The sequence below is a fragment of the Diceros bicornis genome, chromosome 25 (genome assembly GCF_020826845.1).
Source record: "Diceros bicornis minor isolate mBicDic1 chromosome 25, mDicBic1.mat.cur, whole genome shotgun sequence".
Classification (NCBI taxonomy): Eukaryota; Metazoa; Chordata; class Mammalia; order Perissodactyla; family Rhinocerotidae; genus Diceros; species Diceros bicornis.
The window spans coordinates 14243033-14261219 of NC_080764.1; the positions used below are offsets into that span (position 1 = coordinate 14243033).

General features: G+C 58.5%; 1 protein-coding gene across 2 annotated transcripts in view; it reads right to left on the reverse strand.

The window, feature by feature from the left end:
* Nucleotides 1-600: 600 nt before the first annotated feature.
* The window catches only part of TOM1 (target of myb1 membrane trafficking protein), a 40329-nt gene continuing 22742 nt past the window's right edge, over nucleotides 601-18187 (reverse strand). The window contains exons 7-15 of one of the 2 annotated variants that reach the window (XM_058568466.1): nucleotides 16810-16926; nucleotides 14308-14441; nucleotides 12428-12461; nucleotides 11942-12035; nucleotides 11119-11239; nucleotides 7081-7156; nucleotides 2723-2782; nucleotides 1608-1647; nucleotides 601-1519 (exon numbers count right to left, since the gene is read on the reverse strand). In XM_058568466.1, coding sequence (XP_058424449.1) covers nucleotides 1365-1519; nucleotides 1608-1647; nucleotides 2723-2782; nucleotides 7081-7156; nucleotides 11119-11239; nucleotides 11942-12035; nucleotides 12428-12461; nucleotides 14308-14441; nucleotides 16810-16926 — 831 coding nt within the window. In that variant the 3' untranslated portion in view covers nucleotides 601-1364. Of the gene's footprint in view, nucleotides 1520-1607; nucleotides 1648-2722; nucleotides 2783-3211; nucleotides 4360-7080; nucleotides 7157-11118; nucleotides 11240-11941; nucleotides 12036-12427; nucleotides 12462-14307; nucleotides 14442-16809; nucleotides 16927-18187 lie in introns of those variants that run through there. The other variant, XM_058568465.1, reaches the window with a different exon arrangement.

The following is an 18187-nucleotide window of genomic DNA, read 5'->3' on the forward strand; positions in this document are numbered from 1 at the left end:
CTCCTCCACGGACTGACCTCACAAGCAGGTCAATCGCTCCAGCCCCACACCAGCCCTTCCCTTCCACCACCGAGGGCTGGGCAGCTCACACGACCCACTGAGTTACGGACTCTGTCTGTAAAACGAGACGGTAACTTGACTTCACCCAGGGTTGTTGTGACGATGCCATGAGCCCGTGGGGAGTCTAGTACAGTGTCCGCACCTGGGCCTCAGACCGGACGGCCGGTCTCCTCCCAACACGCCGACACCGTCCACACGTGCTCCCTCCTGGTGACAACTGCACTACTGTTGGAGGGCAGGAGCTGGACTGAGGGGGACAGCAGTGTGAAGGTGCCCCGAGGATGGAGGGACATCACTCAGATGGAGAGCCATGGGCCTCGTGGCAGGGGAATCGTGGCTGGAGCCTGTGCGGAGGTGTGAGGGCTGCACCTGCCTGTGCCTGGTGACAGGCGTTGCTGGGGCCCAGTCCTGCTGCTCCACCTGTACCATCTGCAGACGCCTGTCTCCTGGATGGCCCCCAGCCCAGCCCAAGTAGTCCCTGCCCCTGGTGAGCCAAGAAGTCTCTTCCCACCTGGAGACGGAACAACGCTGCTAGCAGGGTGGTTTTCTACCTTTATTTGGGGATACAAACGGCACCTCTCCCAGCACAAGATCACCAGCAGGTGGGTGGGCTCAGTGCTCGGAGGGAGCCCTGCCCGGGAGGAACAGAGGAAGGATGGAGGCGAAGGCAGTGGAGGAGGTGGTGGGGCCACAGGTGCTCCAGGCATCCCGGGAGCCTCCCCTGGCAGCCTGGGGCTGCTGCGGTCTCGCCCCAACCATGTGCAGCTTCGTACCCGGACAACGTGCAGCTCAGCAGAGGGCCGCACACCCTGCCCCCAACAGCTGCCCAAAGCCTGCGAACCCTGGGAGGCAGCAGCAGCAGAGGAATGGATCAGAGGCTGTAACAGAGCTTTTGCTGCCTCCAGCCAGGCCTCGACTGGCAGCATGGGCTCTGCAGAGGGTTCCTCTGGGGATGGGTCCAGGGAGGGGATCACCCAGGGCAGGGAGAGTCACCTGGGGCAACTAAGCAGCTGGCCTGTCTGTCCTGGGGCCTCTCAGTCTCAGCAAAGTCGTAGTGGTCGGTTGGGGTGGGGAAAGAGGCAGGAGCAGCCAGGATCTCAATGTAGAACTGACCTGTTCCCCCAGTGCATCTGGCTGCCTCCCCACTGGCCCAGCTGCTGCTGGGTCGGCCCCATTCTCGAGGAGGAGAGAAGGGGAAACAAGCCACCCTCAAAGCAGCCTGAACACCGAAGGAGGGAGAGGGGCCCCAGCCAAGGGTTGTGGGAGCAGCGGGGGCTTGGGCTGCAGGGTGCCAGACTCCACACTCATAAGGCAAACAGCGTGTCATCATCTTTCTCCTGGGTCTTCTTCCGAGGGGCAGGGCCAGGAGGGGGACCCGGGGGCCCCTCGGCTGAGGGGCTGGAGAGGTTGGGCAACCGATCAGCCACCTTGGCCCGTTCTTCCAGGAACTTGTCAAACTCTAGAGTAAGGAGAGAGAAGCTGGGGGTGGGCTCCAAGCCAGAGCAGCGGGCGTGCGGTGGGGGGCGGGCAGGGCCAGGGCCTCCTACCTTCACTGGTGACGCCCTTGGGCTCTTCCACATCATTCCCCTGAGAAAGCAGGAGGCAGAAGTCAGCTGCAGGAGAATGGCCAGTCCTTCTGGCAAAGCGGGGCGGGCAGGGTGGGGGTCAAGCTGCTGAACCTCAGACTCAGGCTCTGCGTGGGCCCAGGACTTGAACCTCGGCCCCTACCCCTTCCTGAGCCCACGCCTTGGGTGTCACCTAACTTCTCTGAGCCTCGGTTTTCAGGTCGGTAAACTCACTGGGTTGCGGGGAAGCTATGAGGGAATACCACATGCAGGGCGCTAAGCACAGGGTGTGGTGCCCAGAGGGTCCTCCATGAACGCTAGTGCCTTTCATCGCTAGAGCAGTGGACAGGCCAACACCCAGAGACTGAGGCCGTGCACGCTGAAATTGTGGGCTGGGGAGGGGGTAGGCCTTCTGCCGCCCAACAGAAACAGACAGACCCTCGCCTGACCTGGGGCAGACACACGGTCTTGGCCACCCGCAGCAGGCAGCCTCTGGGCCTGCAGAGCGCAGGCACGGCGTCTTCGGCACCCAGAGAGGGGGGCTGCGGCGCTGGGGAGGGAGCCCTGGATGGGGGGCTGAGGCTGACTCTGCCCTTCCGCTCACTGGGGGGCGCCAGGGCTCTGGAGACCGTCTGGGCCCTGCCTGCCTCCTCCGGGCCCGGCACCCCTCGACACAGCTGCCCGTCAGTCTCCTGATCTGTAAGATGGGGCTGCCGTGGCATTTCCCTCTGAGTGGCGGGAGGTCACCTGAGCCACTGCAGGAGCAGAGCTAGCGCTATTGTGGCTCCTTGGGTACCCTCAGTCCACTCCTTCTTCCCTACAGTGGGCTCACACCCTGGGACCCGACATGTGAGCAAGTTCCAGCAGCTGCGAGGGGTGTGGTCCTTCTCTGAAGGGAAGTGCCCAGAAGGAGGTGGGCGGGTGGCAGGAGGTGGGACACTTCCAGCTGCTGAGGTGTCCTACATTAACGCTCCCCTCCTCACAGCTGTTCACCCTGCCCCATGCCACTTCCTCATGAGAAAAATGGGAGCCCCCTGTCGGGTGGGCGAGGAGGGGGCCTTTGCCTTCGCCTCTGGGCTGGGTGGGCCCCGACTTACCACATCAGTAGACAGCCACTGCTCGATGTCCTCCATGAGGCAGGCCTGGGTGACAGGGATCTGGAAGGAAGGGCAGAGGGTGAGGCAGGGAGGGGCAGTGCACTGGCTGACAGGGTAGAAGGCCCTGCCAGCTCGGGGTCCACCGGCCGGGTGGCCTGGGGCAGTCACCCATCCCTGAGCCTCCTTCCTTATAAAATGGGGCCTGTCAGACCTGCCCTGCCCCCTTTGACGGGGTGAGATCCTGGCATCCCCTCCAGGATGGCTCCTGCCCAGGGGCCTGGGACCCACAATTCTGCCCACTGTGCCAGGCTTGCCCACCGTGGGCAAGGGCGGTGCAGGGCCAGTAGGCTCAGCAGGGGACAGGGAGGGGGCTCTGAACAGTTGGAGCAGGGTCACGAGGAAAGAATGGACTCCCGGCTCCCACACACCAAGGCGGGGGAGCTCCAGGCTGGAGGGAATTGCTGCGTGCTCAGGCCCAGGGCAGCACAGGTGCTGAGGAGCCCCTGACAGATGAACATGCAAAGCCCAGGCAGGGCCGGCCATCAAGGTCCAGAAGGGGCACCATTGTGGGCCAGGGACCACCGGGTCTCCCACACCTCCTCAGACCCAGGGTGCACGGTGGAGAGGGCCACAGAAGGGCTGGAGTGGAGGGAGTGCCCAGATGACCAGACAAGGCCAGGCTGATGGACTCGGGCTGTGGCCATGCACGGGGACACTTCACTCTGGGCCACAAAGACATGGGCTCTACCACAAAGGCTCCTGCACAGGGGCTGGGGTCTGGGGCTTCCTTCTCTAACAGCATCTTCAGAGGGAGAATCCAGTGGAGGTAATGGGCACAGACTTTGGTGTCAGAGAAACTGAATTCTGGCTCGGCCCCCTTAATACAGTGTGACCCTGGGCAGGTTAACTTCTCTGAACCTCACTGGGCTCATCGTTAGGGAGGATAACAACAGTACCTACCGTCCGGGTTGCTGTGAGGATTAACTGAGATGATGGCTTTTAAGAGCTTAGCACAGTGCCAGGCACAGAGTAGACGCTCAGGAAATGCTAGTTACCACTGAGTTACTTTGGGAAAGAGAGCGAGAGACAGTCTTTTTCCAACCAAGCCAGTTCAGTCCCCAAGCTCTGTCCCCAGCAGCTGAGGAGGCCAGTGGGCAGCAGGAGAGCCCAGAGAAGAGCAGGAGCCGCTTCCCAGCAGCACCAGCAGCACCAGCAACAGCAGCAGCAAGTGCCCTGGGCCGCCCACACCAGCTCCCTCTCCCGCTCGGCCCTCTGCTGGTGCTCGCCCCAGAACCAGGCGAGCCCCGGCCACCTCTCAGCTGCCCGAGGGGCTGTCTGGGCCTTGCTTCCAAGTCAGGAGCCAGAAGTGGGCACTGGGGGGCCGTGGAAGCAAGAGCAGAGGGAGTGGGACCGTGCTGAACGCTGGGCTGGGCCCAGCAGGCCCTCGGCTGCCCGGGCATGCACAGCGCCCCTCCTTCTCCTCTGGGTCTAACGGTCCCCCTCCCTCCGACAGCACCCCCCGGGCAGGACCCCTGCGAGCGGCAGCCCCAGCTCTCCGGGTGGCCGGCCTGGCCCCTCCTCACCATGCCTTGTCTCACCATCCAGTCACTGAGGCTCTTCTCGCTGCTGCCTCCCATCTGGGTGAGAAAGGGTCTCGCTGAGGGTGGCGGGAAGGGCCGGGCCAGAGCCACTGGTGCGCTGGCAGCCTTTTCTGACAGGGACGCTCCTTTTGGGTCAGCAGGCCTGCTACCACCTTAGGAGGCCCAGGTGTGTGTGCGCGCGTGTAGGTATGCGGTGGGTGTGGTGGCAGGTGAGCAGGGACAGGAAGCAGCAGAGGGTGTCTCACTATGGAGTGAACACACCAGCCCTGGGACTCCAGAGTCCCGAACGGGCTGGGCAAGGCTCCTCCTCCCTTTCTGAAAAGATCTCCGAGGGTGGGCCTGAGCCATGGCGGAGCAGGCAGCCCTCAGCCAGGCCACTGGCTCTCATGGGATTCTGATGGGCATCCCAGGAATGTTGGTGCCCTCATGTTTATCGATGGGCAAACAGATTGGTGGAAGAGGGAGACTCGAGTTCTGCCTCCCCCACCCACGACAGAGCTGGCACGGGGCCTGGTACTCGCTGTTCAGCATCCCCACAGCACAGGACTGTGAACCCCGGGGCACACACCGGCTGCCCACAGAGTTGGCGCTTGATTCCATTCCGTATTTGGCTGCTTAGAATCATGTTCTGATGGTTTCGTGGGAGACAGCCTTACATCCTGCCAGACTTAAGCACCCTGGAAGCAGGTGTTCACTGACACGGTTTTGAGAAAGTCGTACCCTGATCTGGTGGAGGTCACTTACATCTCTCAAGTTATCAGGGATGAGTGAGCGATAATTTATCAGCTTCTGCTTTCCTGCAGTAGATGTGCATGTGTTTCCTCCCTGCAGCTAACTGCAAGGTGGTGTAGGAGCCAGGAGGCTTGGATTCTAGTTCTAGTCGTGCCCCTGAGTTGCTGTGTGCCCCTGGGTAAGTGACACCCGTCTCTGGGCTGCAGCTCCCTCAACTGCAACAGGGAGGGTTGGCTGGGCATGCTGCCCGCTGGGCTGTGGAGCCAGCTCTGCCACGTGAGGCCAGGCGGCCCGAGAGGGCAGTGCTTTCAGCAGGCTTCCTGAGCGTCCGCATCATCCGGATCCCTGGAGCCAGAATGATGGCCCTTGGAAAAGGCAGGCCGAGCAGGGAACGTTCACCTCTGCTCCTTAGCTCTGCAGGCCCTTGGGGTTCTTGTTATAGCACTGGCTTCGGAGCTGGGCAGAACAAGAGCCGTGAGACCTCGGGCAAACCGCCTGCCAGTTCTCAGCCTGGGTGTGCTCCCGTGTCAGTGGGGACACCCCCACGGCAGTGCTGTGTAGATTCACTACTCCACCGGGCTGTGTCCAGGCCCGCGCTGAGGACGTCACAACTGGGGTCTCCCTCCACCCCTCTCTGGGACTCAGCTTTCTCACTGGTAAGAGGGGACAACAACATGCCATAGGGGCTGTGTGATGACTCGGCAAAGGGGGGACGTGGAGTGCTCAGCACAGGGCCTGGCACACAGCATGGACTCGACAAACGACTGCTTACAAAGAAAGACGACGGGAAGCTCAAGGCACGGTGCGGGAACGTGCTCTGCTCAGTGGCAGGTCACGCCACACATCAAGGAGGTCCTGCCTCCACAGCGTTCCTCGTCTTGCCCTGTTCTGACCTGGGGCTGACTCCTGAGATGGGAGTCGCTGGGACTTTCCACCTGGTAGACTGGGCGGCTTCCACAGCCTCCTAACTGCTCTCCCAGCTCCCATTCTGGATCCTTCTAAAACACAAGTCAGAGAAATGTGCCCCCTGCTCAAGACTGTCCATGGCTTCCACCTCGCGCAGGATAAAACCCACAGTCCTCCCAGCGGCCCCTGAGGCCCTTTGGTCCCTGCTGCCCCTCAGGCTTTGTCTCACACCACCCAGTCCCACCCTGGCCTCAGAAGCCCTGTGCTGTCGCCAGCCCTCTCCTCTGCCACCCTCTTCATGGCCCCTCCTGTCCAACTCCCAGGTCCGGCTGTTCCTAACTGCCTCCCGAGGAGCTGCTATATCCACTTGCTGGGACAGCGAGTCTCACCGCCTGAAAGGCATCCAGAATCAATTCAAAGGCACGAGAACTGTACTTGGAGTTCTTGCCAAGGGGGAGGGTCACCCACAGTGGGCTCAGTGCCGGGCACGTGGCTGTCACTCAGTACACAGTCAAGCAAGTAAAGGGAACTAAAATGATGCCATAAGATGCCTCCCTGTGGTTTTAGGGTCTGTTCTCTTGTCCTGCTCTGTCCACACTCCTGCAAATAACGGGTCTCCAGAGAGGCACTGAGGTAGCATATTGACTGAGCTCTACTCTGTGCCAAGCACCTTTGATAACTCTGTGTCAAGCACCCTCTCACGCATCCTACTATAAACCACTGCAGGCACTCCTATAAGCCCCAATGTACAGAGGGAGAAACTGAGGGTCAGAAAAGTAGTAACCTCCCTAAGGACATACAGCTGCTAAGAGTGGGCGGCGGGGGTGGAACCCAGGCTGCTGGACTCCAGCTCCCTGTCCCTGACTCAGGTCTTAATCCTTGCTCTGACCCTTTCTTGCTGTGTGAACTTGTGCAGATGACTCGACTTCTCTGAGGAAGTTTCCTCAGCTGTGAAATGGGAATAATCACATTAGCTACAAAGGGCCAACTAGAGAACCACGTGAGGAGAGGGCTGTGGATGTGCCAACCACTGCCCAACACACAGGGGCCGGTGGGCAAGCACTCCCGCGCCTTCCTTCCAGATAGGCCCCAGGGTGGCAGCAGGGCCCCTCTGCTCACCGCTCCAGTGTTCTGCTGCCGGGCGTCCAGGGCTCCAGCCAGCCCATCCGTTGCTTGGGGGTCTTCATATTTCACCCTGAAACACAGAGGCCACCATGCCCATTAGATGCTGCCCTTGCTGTACCAGGCATCCAGCTGACATGAGAATGGGGGGGTGGGCGGGGCGAGCGGGACTCGCATCCTGTGTGGATGTGGGTCATGCCCGGGCAGGGGCGGCTCAGGCCCCAGGAGGGGCTCCTACCCTGCAGGCCTGCCTGGGAATGGTGGAGAGGGCCTCAGTTCCTGCCTCTGGGAACTGGGATCAGACATGTGACCTGCATGACAGACAGCAGCAACACTGGAGAAGGGAGGGATGGAGTTGCCAGCCAAAGACCAAGACCAGGATCACCAACGGCTATCACCAAACTCCAAGGATGAGAAATAGTGCCAGGGACACCATGCTCATGGAGAATTCATAGCCACAGACTCTTTTTTTTTGAGCAGCTCCCATTTCACAGTTTTATAAACCGTGGTTCTATATAAGGTTGCATTTGAACAGTGAATTCTATTCTGCTGCGAAAACAAACGTAAGACTTCTGGGTGAGTCGCCGTCTAGCACTGACGCCCCAGCAGGAGATTTCCCCACCCCTCCCCTGCCAGCAGCATGCAGGAGGATGATTCTAAATGTCCTCTGGGGGACACTAGCCAGCAGGCAGGGTAGGAGGACCAGCAGCTGGGAGGAAATGCAAGCAAGGCCATTGGGCTGGGAGGGGCAGGAGGGGCAGACGAGGACAGGGAAGGCAGTGTTTGCTGTTTTTGGGGTGAAGTCTTGGGAGCAAGAGAATAAACCAGGAGTGGGAGGAAAAACTGCGCTAACGAGGGACTGGGGTGTCTCTCCTGGCTGCTGCAGGGGGCTGTGCAGGGGAGGCATTGGGCACACAGCCCTGATGCTTGGAAAGCTCTGTTATTCTTGCTCTGAACTCCCAGCGGGGAGGATGAGACCTAGCACCAGGTCAGTTCAGCTTTGGGTGAAGAAGTGAGCCACAGAATTCCAGCCTCAAAGGGAAAGCCCTGCACACTTAGGGCTGAGGGCTCTCCCTCCAGGTGTGGCCGGGAGCACCTCATGCTCTGCTGAAGCCAGGGCTGGTCCAGCTCGAGGCTTCAGGAACTGGGACCATATCACTTTTAACTCTTGCCATGCCAAGGTGCCTTCCTGGGAATGGGGTGGACTGGCACTTAAAGGAGCCTTCTGAATGAGACTCCCAAATTCCCAGGCAGTCATTTTGAAGAGCACTGCCGTCTGCTCCTCCCACAGGATGTGGACTTAGCCAGAAGACTGCAGTCATTAGCTAGTTCATCCACAGCAAGTGGCTAGGGACAGTGTGCAAGGCCGTGCTGGAGCCAGCCTGAGGCCCGGGTGGGGTGGGCTCACGCCCTTCTGGAGAGCAGCTTAGCGGCCCTGGTTAATCTGGGCAATGGGAGCTGGCGAGGAGGGAGTGACGCCAAGGCTGAGCAGCACGTCCTGACCCAGGGAAGGCCTGCTCGCCCAGGCATGGAAGCAGCCACGCTGCTGTCCCGTATCTAAGACATGGCAGGTGCGTGTAGAAAAGGCAGAATAAGGCGTGTCCAGCCTAGGAACACACAGAAACCGATGCTTCCCCTCACTCAGAAGAACTATGTGTTCTTCCCTAATTACTCCCCACCCGCTCTGTTTTTGTCTCTCTCACGCCCACACAGCCCCGAAGGCCCAGCTCAGCGTCCCCTGGGCCCTGCCTGCCGCAGCGGAGGGCGAGCACACCCCGATGGAGGCGGCTCACAAGGGGCTGCAGAGCCTGGGTCAGTGTCTGCTGCCCCACGCCCAGCGCAGGAGGGAGGAGGGCTGCTCCTCACACGGTCCTGGCGAGGCTGGTGGGCAGGGCGGGACCTGGGGCCTGTTGGGGTGACACTTAGTGCTTCTTGGAGAAGACAATGGAGTACGTCCCTGGGCTGATGATGTGGCAGAAGTCGAGGAAGAGCACCCCCACTTCCAGCCAAGCCTGGCTAAGCCACCCCTGACTCTTGCTGGTCTAGATGCCCCCATCACTCCCCTTGGCGTCCCAAGTGGAAGAGCCGGCTCAGCTGGAGGGACAGTGATTCTCCGAGCTGCGGTCAGGGTTGGGGCAGAAACAGGGGGGCTGACAAGGAGCTGGCTTCCTGGCGAGCAGAAGCAGAGGCAGCGCAGGTCGGAGGGAGGCGTGGGCCAGACACCAGGTAGGCAGAAAAGGCCTCGGAGAATTCAAGAACCCCAGGGGACAGGGCAAGGTGGGCAGTCCAAAGGTCAGCCAGGCGACCAGGGCTAGAAGATCCAGCTGAAGCGTTAAGGGAGGGACTGCCAGGCAGGAGAACAAAGGAAAGAGGAACTCCACGCTAGGGCACACTACCCGCGCTTTCTGCTGGGGTGGAGACCAACACCCCGGGAGGGCCTGCGGGAGAGCCCAGGACCTGAGAAGGTACCTGCTGTCGTTACAGCACATATGCCCTGTCCCCGACGTCTCAGGCGCTCCCCTGCCTCTGAGCCTCTGCACACGCTGTTCCCATGGCCTGAAATGCCATCTTGACTCCCCCCCCCCCCCCCCCGGTGCCCAGCCCTGAGCGTTTTCTGCAGAGTTGTGTGCTACCTCCTCTGTCGGCAGGGCCTGGTACCCGCTCCAGGATAGTACTCAGCCCCACACGGCAGTGGTCCATGCGCACATTCCTCTCCCCGCGAGACCGCAGGCCTGGACAGCACACGCGGGGGTGCTTTCCTCTGCCCCTCAAGGCCCCACTCCCCAAAGCAGTGACAGTGCAACAGTAAGTCTCAGCTGGGCTGGCGAGGGGGCCAGGTGCTGCCTGCCGGGGCCGATATGGGCGGGCCGCCCTCCTGGCTGCAAGTCCCTTCGGACTCATTAGCCTCTACCGGCACAGGAGCCTCACGGAGCCCCTAACTCTATGGCAACCGTGAGCCACTGCTCCCAGAGCACCTGGGCTGGGGCGTATAGAGCTGCCTAGACTAAAGACGCGTCTCACAGTGGGGCTGCCTACGGCCAGGGGGCAGGGCTCTGAGCAACCCGTGGCCCTGGATGGCGGCAGCCTGTCAGATTTGACCTGGATTTGCCCGAGTGGAGAGGTATCCCTGGGCCCTTTGGAGGCCCATGGACATTCCCAAAGACACCCGAATGACCATGAGGAGCCAGGGGGTCTGCTGGGAAGGTCTCTGAATCCAGAGCTTTCCTTGGTTATACAGCCTGGCTGCCCAGAGCTCAGCCCCGAGGTCATAAGCAAGGGGTTGACAACAACCCCAAGCAAACTGCTTCCCTGACAGGCCTGTATGGAGCCAGTCTTGGGACGTCGAGGCAAGGGGCCACCCCTGGCGGACACTTGGGCACGAGCCTCGGCTGCTGAAAGCATCTCCCTGAAAATGGGCAGTCCCCAGGGAAGGACAGAATTCCAGCTCTAGTGCAGAGCGGGGAGACCGAAGTTGGGCAACAAGGACTTCTCTGGAAATTATGGATGGCTATGGAACATCAGAAATGACTGGACAAGCCGCTGAGAATTTATCAGGAACCGTCCCCACCTGCCCCGGAGGGCGTGGTACACGGTGGACAGTGCAGTGGGGAGCTAGGCCCGGCTGGAGACACTGTGTTTTGGAACCAGACAGCCCTGGGTTCCCACCCCAGCACTGGCAAACATTAGCTGCCTGAGCAGGGGCAGCAGACCCAGCCTCTCAGTGCCTCAGTTTCCTCATCTGATCAGACTGTAACATTCTGGCACACAGCTGCTCATCAACCGACAGGCATCCCTTCCCCCACCCAGCCTGCCGGTGGGACACACAGTCCGTCACTTGACCACAGGGCTCTCCAGGCCGTGCGGGACTGACTTAGGGGGTAGGAACTCTGCCATCCTGAGAAGGTGCAGGCAGGGGGCTGTGCCTTTCCACACGGTGTGCCCACCAACAAGCGGGGTTCAGGGGCTGGAGAGAGGCTCTCCCCTGATAGGAAGCAGCCCGACTGCAGGGGAGCAGGGTGCGGCCCAGCCACTCACTCTTTCCGTTGGTCAGCCAGTGAGCTGCCCCGTGTCAGCGCAAACATGTCAAACTCGTCTTCCAGGCGGCCAGAGGCCTCCAGGGACTGCAGGCCAGCCCTCACGCTGCTGGAGCCCAGGTCTGCAGGAAGAGAGAGGCCACGTGAAGGGTCCGCCCGGCTGTCCTTGTACACTGAGCTGTAGCCGAGCTGCTCCCTGCCAGGCCCAGGGTGGGCTCTGGAGAAGCGGCATGGAGGGGGGTGGACAGGGTGGGCGTGTGGATGGGGCAGGCCACCTGCTGGCTGAGGGACCGTGGGCATGTCACCTCCTCTCTCTCCATTATTTCCTAGGGCTCGGCATGAAGCAGGCAGTCGACAACGCTAAAACCACTCATACTGATAATGATAAAATTGCTAACATGTATCAGGAGTGCGCTGGGCCTGGGACTCATCTCAGCCGGTTTCCTGTATGAGCTTTTTCAGTCCCGCCCCTGTTACAGAGGAAAGAGGGGCACAGGACGCACAAGTGACTTGCCCAAGCTCACCCAGCTGATTCAGGCCATGGAGAATTCAGTGTGGAGGGGCAGTCACAGAACAGTGGGATTTCTGAGATCTGAGGGGGCTAAGGAGTTGTGGGGCTGTGAGGGAGAGTCCCATATGTTTGGTCCTGAGTGTTCAATCTTGCAGCAAGATTCAGCTTGGGACCCTGGTGAGGTAGGGTCTGGGCTGACGTTCTGCTGTTGGTGCCCCAGCTCCAACTGTACAATAGGAGGGCACCCCAGAAGTGCAGGGGTGCGCACAGTAGCACAGCGTACCCTTGGCCAGAGCCCCCACACGGCACTTACTCATTCCCGCCAGCTGGGACGAGAGGCTGCTGGGGGCTGCTGGGTCAGTGCCCATGTCCATCAGGTCAGCTGCCGCCTCGGCCTCACTTGGGGCCTGGGGGAAAGGGAGATGCCACCATCATCCTCCCTGCCTGCAGCCTCACTCCCTTCTGCCCCAAAGCACTGGCACTTGCATTCTTTGCCTGAGGATCTGTCACCAGGGCCCCTAGCAGCTACGATTGGGAGTCATGGAGTTTTTCTTCCTGCCCTGGGCCTCAGCCTCAGCTGCACCCCCTGGGAGGGTGGGAAGACCCTTGGGCATCAGCTGGTGGCAGAGCCTTATTTACTTTAAAGGGACAATGACATAAAAAGTGGGAAGGGGACTTGTCTGTGAGCCTGGATCAGAAGGCACATCCTGTCCAGAATATGTAGGGAAGGAGGTGGGCACAGCCCTCCTTCTTCCCACGCACAAGGGCATAATCTAGTTACCAAGGAGAAGCCTTTTACCTTGGCGGTCTGGCCTGTTCGGAACCGTTCAAACCTACGAGATAGAAAAGACCTGAGTCAGGGAGACGGACTGAGAGTGGCCCCTCAGCACAGACGGCAGAGCTCTCGCATGGCGGGGCTCCACACCAACGTGGGGGTCACGTTCAGTGACGAGATGTCCTTGTCGGCCCTGCTCGGATCCAGTTCATGTCTTCATGTCTGCTGCCTCCAGAGAATGATTAACGGTGCCCCTCTTTCACTTGCAAGAGTGACCCAATTTGATTATCAATTATCTGGCCACGTTAGTCACAACCGGCATGAAGCATACACACAGGAACAGGCTACAACAGAAAAGAAAGTGGGACTGCCCTGCACACAGTCAAGGGAAGTGCCGTTTTATGAAACTTGGGTTATATACTTGCATATTTGTGTGTGTCAGTGGCTCTCTAAAGCGGCGTAAGGAAGACACACACCTCTTACACTGCTTTATGGAGCCCCTGAGACTACCCCAGACAGCCAAGGGGCTGGTGGGTGGACCAAGAAGACCTTAGTCTGGGACCTGTTCGAGTCCTGGCCCTGACACTTACTGTGTGACCTTGGGTCAATTACATGACTTCTGAACTTCTGTCTCCTTGTCTATTAAAAAGGGGGTGACGGGGAACCTCCCTCTCAGATGTGAGGATCAGCGAAGACACTGAGTATGAGTGACTGGGAACTGGAAAGCACCAGGCAAATGCCAGGCTTGATGAGTGAGGGTGTCAGAGAGGTCCCAGTCACTCCCAGATGGGGCCCTTGGGCCACCTCACAGCCCACATCCCGGAATGACAGGGAGGGGACTCTTAATTCCACTGAGCCGACCAGCAGGAGAGGCCGGGCAGACGTGGTCGGCAGCAGCCCCACCCCACTCGCAACTAATTTAGAATCACGCAGCAAGTGGATAAAGACACGAAATGAACGAGGGGCTGGATGAGGCTGGAATAACTGGTATCCTGTACCAGACACCCCAATGGCTAAGTGCTTGACGGGCATTACCGCGTGGACTCTGTTATCTGCAAGAACCACGAGCTTTGTTTTACAGATACAGAGAGAGTGTGCGGACGTGTCACTGCAGGCCCAGCACCCCTGCTCCCTTCTTCTGAAACAGATCGAAGTGCTCCTCTGGGAACTGCTCTTTCCCCATTTCCCATGATCCTGGTGGGACTGCCACCGAGGGACCTCTTCCCACCCCCAACTGGTGGGCGCAACAAAGCTGAGCCGATCAGAGTTCTCTTGGGAGCTGACTCTTGGATAGAAGGATCTGAGAGGGGCAGGCGTTTGAAGTCCACTTATTGATGGCGACACCCTGGGGTCATGGTCCAGGAGTTTCTGCCTCGGGGACCCCTGAGCTGCCCTGGGATCAGTTCTTCCTGCTCTGTCGGGAGGCCTCACTGTTTCACTCTTCTGTGGATTCTGAAAGTTACCCATTTAATAGAGGCTATTCTCCCAATAAATTCTTTTTCTGCTTAAGTTAGCCAGAAATGCTGTGTGTGGCTTGCAATCAAAGAGCCCTAATTAAGCCAATAACTCGCCCAAGGCCCCAGAGCCAGGCAGAGGTGCAGTGAGCAAGCACAGAACCAGGACTGTCTGGCTGCAGGCCCGTGCTCTCAGCCACCACTGCTGCTGTCTCCAGGGGGCTGGACGCAGGGACACAGGTGGCAGGGCTAACTCTGGAAGGAGATGAGAGGTGGGTGAAAGGCTGGGCATTCACACCCATGTGGGGAGAAGACACTGAGGGCACATACACTGGATGGCAGGCCTGATGTCTGGGAGGGGAGAAGAGAGGATCAGGTGGTGTGGATGGGGAAGAATGGAAGCTACAAGGTGGGCCGGTGGACAGAGGCTGAGGGGGGAGGGAGTCCTACCGTTCGTGGCGCAGGAACACATTGTTGAGATTGTCGTTGACGACGAGTAGCTCCTCTGTCAGCTGTTCGTCGGCGATCCGGGGGATGAGCTCCAGGACCCGCTGCTGCATGGCTCGGCACGTCCGGTCGAGCTCCTGCGGAGGAAAGACGTGAGCTGACCGCAGCCCCTGCACCAGCGGTGCGGCCATCTCCAACCGAGGGGCTCCGGCCACTGGGCGTGCCTAGGGGGAGGGAGAGGTTTCCAAACTGGACTTCAAGTTGCACAGAACAGCTTTTGAGTTTCTACAAAGGAGCATCTGAATCGCACGTCTACGTGTTCTACACTAACATGCAGCACACAGGGGACAACAACGCGTCAAACGGTGCTGCTGGTTTCCTGCGGCTCTGTGCAGACTTCAGAATAAAGTTCCTGCGGCCACCTTTGCTCAGCGGGAAACCTGAGACTGCAGGGTGGCTGGCTGGACAGGCTGCAGCTTCTCTGGGTGTGCTGGGGTTTTCTGCAACCAAAATAAAGATGCAGTAGGTGACTCCAGCTACCATCCACAAACCCTGACTCTTGAATGTTTGTCTCCTTATTCTCACTGACTCATTTCTTTTTTATTTTGGAATAGCTTTAGATTTACAGAAAAGTTGCCAAGATAGTACAGAGTTCCCGTAGACCCTTCACCCAGCTTCTCCTGAGTTTGGCATCTGTCAACACTGGCATCTGTGAACACTGGTAGAGTGCTACTAACTAAACTGCAGACTTCATTCGGGTTTCACCAGTTTTTCCACTAATTTTTTTTTTTCTGTTCCAGGAACCCATCCAGGATCCCACACTGCATTTAGTCACTCTGTTACTGAGGGACTTTTAATCAGTAAGGGTTATATATTTAAACTCGTTTGGGAAAAATAAAAAAATTAAGAGCCACAACACTACAGGCTTTTCATTCGTAAGACTGAGTGTTTCTTTCTTCAGGCACCTCTGCCAGGGGGATAGGTGGCTGGGTCCCGGTCCCGAGGTCCGGACGGTCGTCAGGCATTGTCGACCGTGGCCACACGCCAGCATTTTTCTGCTGGAGGCCTCATCAAGACGAGGTACTGCCTCAGTATCGATTTTGGTTCCTTTTCGGACCCTGTTACCCACCCTCTCCCAGGCCATCATTCTTCTCCAGGGATTCCCTCATCCACCTTCAGCGTGGGGCCGGGCAGGCCTGAGGGACTTGCAACACCCAGTGGGCCTCCGTCTCTTCCTCCCCTGACCAAGCATACTGTGGCTTTGTTCCCACTTCCTTGCCTGCCCCTCTCAAGAGCAGTAGGCCCTGCGTTCAGACCCTGGCTCTGCTGCTTACCACTCTTATGACCCTGGCACATTACATGACCTCTCTTTGCCTCAGCTTGCTGACCTGGAAATGGGGATAATAAGAGTCCTAACCTCCCGGGGAGGGTGAGGATTAAATGAGTGAATGTCTGTCAAGCGTCCACATCAGAGCCTGGCTCATGGGAAGTGCTCGATGCATGTAAAATGCCATCATGTCAACCTTGCCCACCAGCCCCAGCCTTCTCCGTCCCCGAAATCGCTCACACCTGCATGGCCTTGGTTTGCGACATAGGAAATGAACCACCCTACAGCACACCTGCTGCTGCCCAACTCGCTTGAGCTTCTCTCAGAAGACCTCATTTATTCTTCACGTTTGTGTGTTCATTCCACTCTGAGACTCTGACTGAACTGTCCGCCACAGGGTAAGGACCCCTGACCAAGTACACTGCATTAGCTCGGTTACGCACGGGGACACTGAGATGAGCACGACACAGACCTGCCTGCAAGGAGTTTGAGGCCCAGTGGGAGACCAATATGAAATGGGACAATTATACCACTCTGTCCCCTCATGAGTTCAGGTGACTCCTGGGCCTTGGGGGTCTCTGGCGTCTCTACGAACTGACCTCCACAGGGAGGGTGCCTTTCCCCAAATATAGTCCCTTCTGCTCCACTGCCCCCACAGCTGGGGATGGGACCGTGGCAATATCGTGTGACACACAGGAGCAAAACCCCACAGCTCCCACCTGCCTCAGCTCCCAGAGACCAGTGCTCCCTCATCTGAAAGCCGGCTCTGCTCTCTCACGCCTGCCTGCTAAGCTGCATATTCTGAAAGGTGGAAACCTCACCTTCCAGCTTTTTCTCAATACCATTTATTGGGAGCTATTCTGAACCAGGCACATGCAAAACCTTATTTAATTCTCATGTCAAACTTGTACCATAAAGGCTATTATCAGAGCAATTGTACAGATGAGGAAACCGAGGCTAGAGGGGCTATTTTGTTCAAACCAGAAAGTCAGAGAACCCCGAATTCCAATCTGATGGAGCCCAAGTCCCTGGTTGTAGCATCTCCCACTGTGACCAAGGAGTTCAGAGGAAGCCACAAAACTGTAGCGTGGGCTGGGGAGAAATGTGTGTGGGCAAATGAGCAAGAAGTCACCTGGGGGGCAGGGCACACTGAACCAGGGGGGCGGACGCTTGCTCACCTGTAGCAGCTCCAGGTCTGTGGGCTCTGCCTGGGTGGGCACCAGCTCCGTCAGCATCTCTGACATCACCCTCACGTTCCCACTCACCATCTCGAGCTCGCTGCGCAGCTTCCCAATCTGAAACACACCACGGACCCGGTGAGAGAGGCCAGGGTCCTGAGCCGTTGCTGCTCAGAGAGACAGAGCCGAGCACCACCAGCCCCGGGTGTGGTGCCAGAGGATCCAACTTGCCACCACCTTCTCGAAGCTCCCGGGGCACAGCCCTGCACTAACAGGACTGTGGTGGGCTTGCCCCCGCCCCACACAGGCCCCCCCCGACAGAGGTGCTACCAACCGTTACCATCTCCAAACTGCGGAGCCTGCTGCAGGGAGAAGCCGAAAGGAAAGAAGCTGAGGGTGAACGCACCACAGAGTACGGCTGGAGGGCTCCAGCCTCTCCTGGGCTCAGTGCAGCAGCTAACGAGGCCCTGGAGGGTGGTTCCCCCAAGGGGAGACAGGCAGGCTGAAGGCCCGCCTCCCTCCTAGGACGACAGGATTGCCCCCTGGCTCCTCCTAGGAGGATGGGATTTTGTATTGCTCCTGGTCTGCTTTGGTGTCCCAGGCTCTTCCAAGGATGAGCCCCAGCACCGCCCCCCACCTCGACTATGAAACTCAGATTTAGCATGTGTTAAAGGGATGTTAGCAGGTTTTCAATGATCAAAGGGTTCTAAAGTCTTGGCTTGGGGAATCGCTATCAAGTTGCACAGTCTCTTCACACGGGTGAGGTGGTGAAAGGCGACTGGTCAGTGTCTCAGGCCGTGGGCTCTGCGGGGTGTTTAGTCTCTTCACGAACACTATGTATGCTGTAGATGTCCAGCAAGGGATCAGCACAGAAGTTCCCAAAATTGATCTGGCTGAAGAAACCTCCGATCATGGACTATCTCATGGGTTTAGTATATAGCAGCCTACATCTTGAGAAATGCCGGTACATTATAAATTGTGTGACCTAGCTGATTTCAGAGTATGAGTGTCACCATGTAAATTCATGATGCCTGTGACAGCAGCTACCGTTTGTCGACCACCTACTAAGTGCCAAGCACTTAACATACACTGCTAGTTAACCTTTACCACAGCCTTCTGAGGCAGATATCACTACCCCAGCCTTACAGACAAAGAGGTGGGAGCACAGACACAGGTAGTACGTCGACTCCGGTTCACTGACACCTTCCCAGCCTGTAAAACGTTGGTACCTTTGGCTATTTAATAAGCTCTCTTGGTATAAGGGAGTGGAAAAACTACGGGTCATAAACATGGCGTGTCCAGGTCAGATGGGACTTAATTACAGTGGAGTCTGGGAGTTACATCACCGCATGCCTGACAGTCTTAACATGTCCCAGGA